Genomic DNA, 11496 nt, shown 5'->3' with positions numbered 1-11496 from the left:
AACAGAAGACCTCTTGTTTTATGGACTCCCCTCGCTCGCCCCCTCACCCACCCGACATCTCGGTGTGAATTAGCTTGTGCAGAGTGATATAGCTGAGGTTTTAACAAAATCCTAGATGCATTTTTAACATGCTTTCCTGACCAACTCAGTCTACACCTTGTCCCTTGATTTGCATTTATATATAAAAATCACCCTTTTTGGTAAACAAATCACTGCACAAATTCATTGTGGCTTATCTTGGTGACTTCAACCTTATGTTCTGAGTTATCTCTTTATGTATCCAATGAATTTGTTGGCCAGGTTCATAAATCTGCTTGACTGATTTCCTCATGTTAGAAGCGTATAACATTTTGTTGGTGTCATGGTGTGTTCACCCGCACACTGGCAGGGAAGGGGTTAATCATAGAATTGTAGAAGATTAGGATTGGAAGAGACCTCAGGAGGTCATCTAATCCAACCCCCTGCTCAAAGCAGGATCAACCCCAACTAAATCATCCCAGCCAGGGCTTTGTCAAGCTAGGCCTTAAAAACCTCAAAGGATGGAGATTTCACCACATCACTAGGTAACCCATTCCAGTGCTTCACCACCCTCCTAGTGAAATAGTTTTTCCTAATATTCAACCTAGACCTCCCCCACTTCAACTTGAGACCATTACTCCTTGTTCTGTCATCTGCTACCACTGAGAACAGTCTAGATCCATCCTCTTTGGAACCTCCTTTCAGGTAGTTGAAGGCTGCAATCAAATCCCCCCTCACTCTTCGCTTCTGCAGACTAAAGAAGCCTGGTTCTCAGCCTCTCCTCATAAGTCATGTGCCCCAGCCCCTAATCATTTCCGTTGCTCTCCACTGGACTCTCTCCAATTTGTCTGCATCCTTTCTGTAGTGGCAGGCCCAAAACTGGATGCAATACTCCAGATGTGGTCTCACCAGTGCCAGATAGAGGGGAATAATCACTTCCCTCGATCAGCTAGCAACGCTCCTACTAATGTAGCCCAGTATGCTTTTAGCCTTCTTGGCAACAAGGGCACACTGTTGCCTCATATCCAGCTTCTCATCCACTGTAATCCCTAGATCCTTTTCTGCAGAACTGCTGCTTAGCCAGTCGGTCCCCAGCCTGTAGCAGTGCATGGTATTCTTCTGTCCTAAGTGCAGGATTCTGCACTTGTCCTTGTTGAACCTCATCAGATTTATTTTGTCCCAATCCTCCATTTTGTCTAGGTCACTCTGGATCCTATCCCTACCCTCCAAAGTAGTGCAAACAGGGACTCGGAAAGCAGGGAAGGAGCTCTGGATGGGCTGCTGAGACTGAGTAGGATTCTATAGCCACAGGGAAGTGGACCAGGGAAATGCAGCCATAGTCGAGGCAAAGGAATGCATTAGGTGACTTTTGGTTCAGAGGGTCCCTGGGCTGGAACTGGGAGTAGTGGGTGGACCCAGGTCCTCCACTCACCAGTGGGGAAGTGGCTGGACCATTGGACTGCAGTACTAAGCCCCGGAAGGGGAGATCACAGATGGTGACACAGCCTCATGACTGTATCATGAAGAGGATGCTGTTGTCCTTGAAGTGATGTGGGTCTGAGAGCAGATGTGATGGTGGGCAAGCCACCATTGGGTGAGGGCGTACCAACCTGCAGAGCTAATTCCCAAGATGGCCAGTAGGAGATGCCACCGTGGTGAGTCATGCATTGTCACAGTTGAATAAAGCATTATTTTGAACTTTTATACAGGTTGCGTATATTTATTCCTTAACAAATCCTTGCTAAAGTAAGGTGACAGGTTTCAGAGTAAAGTAAGACACCGTGATTTGCCAAAATGATACAATATATTTAAAACTATTACAAAGGTAATTGTAAGGCACCATGGTTTAAATCTTCCTCCCTTTGTTTTCCAATAAATAGAATATAGGTTTATAGTGACAGTTACTTTCTTTATGTGTTTTCTTTAATTGTGTTTTCTTTAATTGTGTCTGAACTGATTCATAGAAGCCTGTGCCTCTTTGTCTCCACAAGAAGATAATGATCTTTTACCTTTATAATGTTAGCAGTTATAAGCGAGTCAAATGGTAGTTTACAAGAACCTCCTGGAGTGTATATGAATGAAGATCATTTTAGCAATGAAAAGGAATTGACAGTCCAATACTTGTTGACATCTCTGTCAAACAGTGTATGTTTAGTAAATACAAATAGAAGGATTATCATATCTTCATATATTATTTCACTTTAATTTGATTCATGAATTAGATCTCTGTTCTATTTCATTTCTATCCCACTTGATTAATTTTAGAGTCAGAATTAGCAATGTAGTTTAAAAATTGTAGGATGACAGACATTCTTCTTGCAAAGGAATAGTCTGCATCAATCATACGGTGGGCTGTGATTTTTTTTTCTGAATTAAGTGTGCTAAGCATATTAAGGCTTGGTAGTATGTGGGTGTGAGATTCCCAGTGAAAACAAAGGTGCTTTAGATAGTGATGTTAGTCATTCCCTTTTTCTTCTGAGTCTCATTTCTTCAGCATGGTGTGATGGAGACACTGTCATCCAGGTGAGACAAAAGGCAGAAATCCTAGCCACCTGAGGTCAAAAGAGTCCGTCGCACCTTTTGCTGTTTGAGTTGGATACACTGTTGCTGTATGCAGTACGGCCACTCCAAATGTTCAAAAATCATTAGTCTGGCCCCCCCAAATCACGAGATTGTAAAAAATAATAAATGTTATTTTTTTATTTGGGTTCTGGCTTTTGAGCCCTTATGGTGCACTTGCTTCATGTTTTTCAAGACTTTTCTTTGCAAGGCTATAATCTTTTTTTTCTTCAATGAAAGCTGAGATTCTCATGCAGTATCATGATTCTAGAAGTTGGGTTTTAGGAATAACACTAAAATGGCAAGAGTTGGTCACACTGTAATAATAATAATTAATAGCTCTTATATAGTGTTCTGGTGGCCATGTTCCACCCTAGATGTTGCTGCATTTCATTCGCGAGTGAAGGGTGTGTGTGTGTGTGTGTGTGTGTGTGTGTGCGCGCGCGCGCACGCAGTCTCCAAAGTACTGTGGGATTCCTTGGGCATGAGTGGTATTATATAAATGTCAAATATGATCATGGCTACTAAGATGATGATGATCTGTTTATATGTTCCATAGATTATTTGCTCACTTTTTAATATTTTTCACAAAAAATGCTATGTGTAGTTAAGTGTACTCCTTCCATTGTGTCAAGTATCAAAGGGGTAGCCGTGTTAGTCTGGATCTGTAAAAGCAGCAAAGAATCCTGTGGCACCTTATAGACTAACAGACGTTTGGGAACATGAGCTTTCGTGGATCCGACGAAGTGAGTATTCACCCACAAAAGCTCATGCTCCCAAACGTCTGTTAATCTATAAGGTGCCACAGGATTCTTTGCTGCTCCTTCCATTGTGTGGCTCTCTTGGTAATAGATCGCTCTCTACTTTTCCATCTGATTTGGTTCTCTTGGTGCTATTTACCCCACCCCTCAATTCCCTCCTGTTGCCTGCTCAGATCCCCGGGGTGGATGGTTCGGGCGGACGGGGGAGGGGGAGCTATAAGTCCTCTTTCCCCAGTTACTCTCCATCTTTGGGAAGCTTCAAAAGTGTCTGGTAATTCTTCATAATCCTGCTTCCATCATGTCAACAGATTCCTAATATTGGCTGGCCTCTCGTCCTTGACTCTTCCCCTCCTGATGCATCCTCCAGAAAAACTTTAGTCTCCTCCAGGGGCGGCTCTAGGTATTTTGCTGCCCCAAGCATGGCAGGCAGGCTGCCTTCGGCGGCTTGCCTGCGGGAGGTCCCCGGTCCTGCGGATTCGGCAGCACACCTGCAGGAGGTCCGCTGAAGCCGCGGGACCAGCGGACCCTCCGCAGGCATGCCGCTGAAGGCAACCTGCCTGCCACCCTCACGGAGACCGGCAGAGTGCCCCCCGTGGCTTGCCGCCCCAAGCACGCGCTTGGCGTGCTAGTGCCTGGAGCCGCCCCTGCTCCTCTAAGATGTTATAATGGAGATAAAGCTTCCTTCTTTTAAGCAGGGGGAGCTACCAAGAGTCTGTAAATTTCCCCTTGCCACTTACATAGTTTTAGTCTGTTTCAAACTTTGACCTTCTATTGTTTAAACAGCTTACTCATCCAAACCCTTCACTCACCTTTGTTCTCCCAGGAACAAAGACAAATCTTGATCCTTCTTTTCACAGATATGCATGGAATTTCAATATCAAGAAAGATAATTTTAGTCACAGTGATGGAGAACAGAAAAAGCATATCTTGTCAAAGTTGTGACAGAATTTCTGCAGATAGAATCTAATAGTTTCATCTGCACTGTTTCTGTAAAAACTCAGCTCCACTGGTCTGCGAAAATGACAAGATTAGCAGTTCCAAAGGCACACAATTCTGTGCGTTTTTTTTTCAGGCTGAAGGCTAAGGTTGGATGGAGTTCAGTAAACAGCTCTTTCTGGCTCTTGTAAAACCACCACTATGATATTGCATTCAGTTCTGGACATTTTATAATCCAGAAAGATGAATGTGGATTGGAGGGAGTTTGAGAAGAGTTATAAATATGATTAGTGGGCTGAAGGGATTTGCTTACAAGGACAGTTTTAAAAGAGCTAAAAATACCTAGCATGACTGAAATGACAGTTTAGAGAAACATAACTGTCTGTAAGTAACATCACCAATACAGAATAATTCTTTAAGCTGCCACAAAACAGAATAATTAAAGTTGGAGGATGAAACTCAGAGGACAATTTAGTGTATAGTGGGAGAAATGTCCTGACAGTTTGGTCACAGTCCGCGTGTGCACCCAGTAAACAATAGGTAGAAAACAATCCTGTACAGAGAGATGATAGGACTAGATTTAAGAGATATTTTCCATCTCTATATTATTTGAAGATGGGAAAGTAAGCGACTGTGCTTGAGGAAAGATCTAAGTTTGATATCACAATGTTGCATTCAATTTTTATGCGACAGATCACTTGAGTTAAAATCTTCCAGGACACTGGGATCATTTGGTCACTCTGTTTTCTCCTGTGCTGCCAGTTTCCCCTAGCTCCTTGCTGCGATGTTGTTCTTTCTCTGCCAAGCATTTCTCACTGCTTCCAGGCCACCCTTTGCTCCACGTCTTTCAGTATCCATCTACTTCCAGGTCATTATGCTTGAGTGTGCATTTCACCCTTTTACTTGAACACCCTGTTGTAACAGTGGACAGTGCACATGATACATTCCTAACCACACAAAGCAAATGACTTTTGAAAATTGTTTTTGGTGATGGAGAGAAAGGAGTAGATATTATACCATTATATGTTACTTAGCAGAGTTGCATGCGGAAGCCTGCACGGTGTCTGCTCACACAGTTCTTAGCTGTAAGTAGGGTTAGTCCTTGACGTTCATAAGCACTAAAGCTTTCACCTTCCTTCCATGTTACATAGCCAAGATACCCTGTTGCGCTTTGACAGTTTAGGCAAAATGAGTATATGACGGAGCAAGCTTCTCTCTCAGCTGTTTTTCCAGTGAGTTTCGTTTCTGATCCCTATTTTTAATGAATATCTTGTGTCAGGTAACATTTTTCCTATTAGAATGCTAGAAGCTTAAAGCTTCTTACAACCTGCTCTTAATATGTGCCTTTGCAAAATGTGTAAGTGACAATTGCTAGTGGTGGTCAGAGGTATAACAACTTAAGAGCAAGATTGGCAACAGAATGGTTGAGTGTTCTTTCTGCATCTTTTTAATCTAACCACATCATCATGTTCTCCTGCTTCCCCCTTGATGTTTGCCCCTTCTATTCTGATTAGCTGACTATAGGAGTTGTCAACTGTCACTGAACCCAAAAGCTCTGAATGTTTTGTTCTCTGCAAAGTTTTAAGCCTACAAAATTCAAAAATGTTATCCTTTGCTTCCCTATTACAGTAGTTGTGTGCACACAGTGCTGTTAAAATAGTTTAACATAGTGTAGTCCTATCCTAATAGCAGGCTAAATGAGTACTTTGAGGGTGATATCTGTCTTAAACCAACATAAGAAAAGCAATTCATGGTTAATGCTGGTAGTGTCCTTAATGTAATGTTGTGCCTCAGTTTTCTTTGCATATAGAAGTATAGAAAATTATCCATTTATCTGGTAAAGGATCATATCTGCTGAAATACTTAAGATCTATTAATAACTTTGAGCCATGTGATTGTGTATTCCACCCAAATTCAATATTACTTTAACTTGGCTTTAGGTGTATGACTTTCCATTTTTAAAATTGAACACACTAATTAAAAAATATATATACAAACTGAGAATTTTTAAAATGCTGTTTAGGAGCCACTGTGGTGGTCTCTGCCTAAAACTGTCATTATCTAAAACATAACTTCTGAAAATATTTTTTCTAGGCTGTAATTACTAGTATGACCTGCCTAAATATGTACATATAATATCTATTCTTAACACATTTGCCTACTAAGTGATCACTATAATCCTATTATACAAATATGCCTTTAAATATTTAGAGAGCCCAGATTTTTTTCACTTCCTAGACAATTATAAGTCTGAATAGACTGTCCATAAATCCATAGGAGCTGCAGATTATTCAGAATACACATTATTGCACGTATCAAGAAAATACAAACAAATTTTAAACTTTAATTTTGTCAGCTAATTATGGCTGAGGGGAGAACAAGGGAACCCGAGACTCTAAGGGCATGTTTGTGGAATGTTCCTCTCACTGTCTAGTGTGCTGAAGTGGGGACAGCTTCTCTAAGTAAAGGATTTATGAAATACCGAGGTGGGAAAAGTTGGAAAACCATCCATCCATTGCAAAGTTACAAAGCATTATTCTATCCAGTAAACAGCAGCTTTGATGCAGAATATCTGCTAGGTTCAGTAGTAGCTAGAGCTCCCTTACAGTTACTGGTTTTCTGGATTTCACTAGCCCAGATGGAGACTAGTCATTTAGCGAATACAAACAAAAGCAAAGCATACTTGAAAATGAGGCTGAACTGGAATTGATCATATAATGGTTGTCATTTGGGGATATTAAATTAGATGCATAATGTAGTTACTGTGTCTGTAGCTTTTGTAGTGCTGTTAGCACATAATCAGTACATCATACTTTGGCAATAAAATGTCTAACCGGTCAAGAAAAATAGACAACAAACAAACGTGTTGGTCAAGCTTCTCATTTAATAATGGGACCTTTTTATTCCTAGTTAACACTATGAAATCCACTCTGACACAGACTGACTTACACTAATGTACATATTTTTTCTCTCTGAATATGATGCACTGGCCAGTAATGTGTTATAGTGCAACACTTCCTCCTATGGAAACCTTATTGACCTCTGTAGAGTTGCATGACTGTAAATAAGGGCAGAATTTGACCAACAATCTCTTTTTAATTGTTTGAGAGTGGTTTGGGGGTTCTTTCATGTGAAATAAATATCAGTGAAAGCTATTGTGTTTGATAGTTTAATGGTTATATTTCTGGTGATATTGAGCAAAGTGGAACTGGCAGCTTGCACTTTTCATTAAGACTGTGGCTACTGATACTTGTATCAGCCAGGGAGTTCAACAGTAAGTTACTTTTTCAGCAGTGTGTGGGGATGTGGGGGGATAGCTGCAGAGTTGACAAGCAACTTGGCTTTGGAAGGGTGGTGCAAGTTCCCTGGAAAACTCCATGTAACCCTGTGAAAAGGCACAGATCAAGAGCACCTGGGGGTAAATGTTATGACACCGAGCATGAATTTTACTGTTGCCATCCTTTTTGTGTTAAATTCTGCAATGGAAAGACGGGTATCAGGGAGTATATTGAGAAAAGATTGTGATGCTGTGCTACTAATTTGCAGTTTGTTACATCAAAATTGCCTTCATTAAGTTTTTTTTTCCTTTTTACAGGCAACGTTACAGTAGAAGATTAGTCAGATGCCTTCTGTACATTCTCCACATCACATGCTGTCTCATGCAAGCTTTGAAACACTGACCACATAATTTAAATGAATGAATAATTAGGTGAGCATAATGGAAGGCACTCATACTATCCTCCAATTGCACAGGCCCATTATGGAACTCTGTTACGTCAGCTTCTATCTCCCAAAGGGAAAAGTCAGAGGATTTACATACAAGGGCTGTGTAACTCTAGACAAATCCAATAAACGTTTTCATAACTGCTATCAAGTAAGAGAAGGGTCAGAGACAGCAGAACCAAGAGAGAAACCTTATGAAAATGTTGGAGATATTTTTTTCAAGCAAACTACCACTAAAGATATTCTCACTGAGCTGTATAAACTAACTGCTGAAAAAGAGAGGCTGTTAGCTAACCTACTCAGTTCACACAACATTCTGGGTATTAAAATGGGAAATCAGGAGGGGAAGCTACAGGATGCTTCTGGAGGACTGAAATTTAAAGATGATGATCTCTTAAGTTTCAAGGATCAGCAGGAAATCTTTTTGGGATCCACAGATCAGAAACCCAGCTTGAGAAACAAAAAGATGAGGAAAACTGGCAGAAGGAGAGAGAGCTTGGAGGAGTTCATAAACAAGAAAATGAAAAAGAAGATTCACGGCAATTTGGAACCTTCTGTGTTAAACAGGACAGATATGCAACTGGGAAATAAAAGGACACTTCCCACCAAATTTTCTGCTGGCAGCTCTCCTGGTTCCTGTTCCAATTCTAATTGGCAGACAGTAGAAGACCAGGATGATTTACCATTTGACATGAATATACCACCAGAAAGATGGAGAAAAGATGGGTATTTTCTTGAGTGCAGTGGGACTTTGAAATCAGAAACGGACCTGTCTGATTCTCTATCCGAATATGACAATGATGTGTATGGAAGCTGTATTACACATCCCAGTGCTGGTCTATTGCATGATGCAGAGGATACTCTTAAAGTAATGAAGGTGGAGCACAGCAGCCCTTTGTTAAACTCTTTCCAAGACAGTTTATCTAACAGATTTGAGGCCTTAAACAAGACTGCAGCAGCTGAAAGCCTGCATGGTTATGAGTATACTGAGCAGACCCGTAGTAAGAAACCTACAGCCAGAGTTGTTGCTAAAGTACAGGATTTGAGAGCATGTATGCAGAAAGTTATAAAAACCCATACGGAGTCTGATGATAACCTTTCTTACACTGATACTCAAGAAGATAAGGAAACTGTTACACCTGTTCTCTCTGAAGTGTGCAGTGAATTTATAACAAAAGCTGAGGTATTCAGTATAGGGGAAGCTACTGTTGACTCTAAGTACACTGTGATGCAGGAAAAGGAATGCAATGGCTGTGTTTTGCAGTGCAAAGAAGAGAGACTGCAGACTACTGATGAGTCATGCAACCTTGTAGCAGCAGTCAATAAAACCCTTCTGAAAATTATCCAGAATGACAGTTTAGATGAAGCTGCAGAATGGAAGAGACTACAACAAATTACAAGAGCAGACAAAAACCTACCAGGCTCAATGTATGACAAAAGAGCTACCGTACCCCAGGAGAGCAACAAAGGTTTGTTTTTAAATCTGCCAATACATTTAAGAACTGATATTTCTCAGACAAGCACTAACATTAAACCGGAAGAGAAAAGGCCGCTATCACCCTCTTTAGTTGCTGTCTGTAATGTTTTTAATAATTCATATTCAGGATCCAATGCACACAAACAAATGTCACCTATTCCTTCTCCTTTATCTTCGAGATTGCCTAGTCCACAGCTGCACCATAGGATTCTTCCACTACCTACACAGAACACCGAAAAAGAGTCTGTGTTGAATGACTATCGCAGTGGGAGACACGATGCCACAAACCTCTCCTTTGCTAATGATTTGGAATCACAGTTCTATCTGAAGTTTTCTGAATCTGGAGAATTGGGATTTTCTATAAGACAACCAGGCCTACATCAGCGCACAACTGGAGAGCATTTGGAAAAATGCACTATCCAAGAAAAACTAACTACTCAGACACAGCAGCAGCTATGTACAGGTTAGTCCTATTTCAGACCATAAAAAATTCTGTCAAACTCTAAACATCCCAGATGTGGTCTTTTAATAATGACCGATTTTTGGGGCTTAAACAATGCATTTGCAATTAAAGTAGTTTGTTTACTAATTAAAGCTCTGATTTGAAATTTGATAATATATTTGGTTTTTATTAAAGTGATCATTATAGTTTGTGGTGTTTGCCAGATATTTAGGTGCACAACATTTACCACGAGCTGAATATTTTTCACTCATGTAAGATATTCATATCTACCATATGTTATGCATCCAGTTATAAGTTCATTTCCTACACAGGGTGAAAATTTGTACTTGCTTATTTTCCTGTTATATATGTAATAGATTGTCAAATAGACTGAATATCTATTGTCAAAATCATTTGGTAGTTGATTTGGCTTACCAGATGGTATTTTGAACTTGTAGTGCAAGTAAATTAATTTATAATAACTTAGGGTAAGATTGGTGCTTTGGCCATGTAACTACAACAAGTTCATATAAATGCTGTGATAACAAAATGTGTTTTAAAGTGTTGCACATGAGAATCATGTTACAATATACTTGTATAATGTGAAATATATACTGCATGCTGGACAATTATCTCTGCATCATGTTAACTGGCACGACAAGGCCCAGGTTTTTCTGGGAGATTGGAGTACTGGGGAGTTTTAGTTTTAGAGCATCTGGGTGTGAAGAATAATGAGTTGGGGGAGTAGTGAGCATGCTCTGTGTGATTTTACAGCTTACGGGAGAGGGCTACACACTTCAGTGACTTCTCAAAGTTCTTCATAGATAAGGGAAATGAGAAGGAAACAGAACAGTGCTTCCATACCCACAAAATGAAACTCTACTCACCACCTTCATAAAGATACTGTAAAAAAAAAGTCATTACAGTTTTTCAAATCTTTTTATCCAATCTCAAACTTTTGTCTAACTACAAATCACTGAACTTAGAAGACACTAGGATCCAGGTGCCAGATCCAGATTTTTGTGGAACTATTGTACAATGCTGTGTCTGGCAGGGGTGCTGGAACAAGTGATCTCTTCGGGTTTATTTTGTTATTTGTTGTTTTAAAGGCAAAAATCCAACGTTTAGTGGCATGGCTGTGAATGAAACTTTTCACACAGCTCTACACAAGCAATTCCTTCCTCACTCCCACAACTATCAACTGAAGTCATAAGACTAGAGAATCAAGATGATGACTATGACTCTTGTGCTGTTATGAATGGATTTGGGTGGATATTTACCCTCTTTCATTCTGGGATACCCACTGCATGCTCCCACAGTTTAAATTGGAATACCTAGCTGGCTACGGATAGTAGTAGATGCACTGAAAGCATTTCCATTATTTGGTGGGCAGAGGGTGCTCTCTATTTATGCTTCCCTGGCTCTTTGCCATTGCTTTATTTATAGCAAATATCATGTTTTGGTGGCATTGGGCTTGTATCTTTTGTTGCTCAGGGTAGGGTTGCCAGGTGTCCGGTTTTTGACCGTAACACCCGGTTGAAATGGGACCCTGGCGGCTCCAGTCAGCAATGCTGACTGGG

The 11496-nt window shown here is 40.5% G+C and overlaps 1 protein-coding gene across 3 annotated transcripts in view; it reads left to right on the top strand.

Annotated features, from left to right (window-relative positions):
• Nucleotides 1-7950: 7950 nt before the first annotated feature.
• Nucleotides 7951-11496, top strand: part of FMN1 (formin 1) — a 356128-nt gene continuing 352582 nt past the window's right edge. For 2 of the 3 annotated variants that reach the window (XM_045016469.1, XM_045016470.1), the window contains exon 1: nt 7990-9937. In XM_045016469.1, the coding sequence (XP_044872404.1) occupies nt 7993-9937 (1945 nt within the window). In that variant the 5' untranslated portion in view covers nt 7990-7992. Of the gene's footprint in view, nt 9938-11496 lie in introns of all 3 variants that reach the window. The other variant, XM_045016468.1, reaches the window with a different exon arrangement.

This window comes from Mauremys mutica, chromosome 4 (genome assembly GCF_020497125.1).
Source record: "Mauremys mutica isolate MM-2020 ecotype Southern chromosome 4, ASM2049712v1, whole genome shotgun sequence".
NCBI lineage: Eukaryota > Metazoa > Chordata > Testudines > Geoemydidae > Mauremys > Mauremys mutica.
The sequence above is the reverse complement of the archived record's forward strand: the minus strand, read 5'-3'. Positions and strand labels throughout refer to the sequence as shown.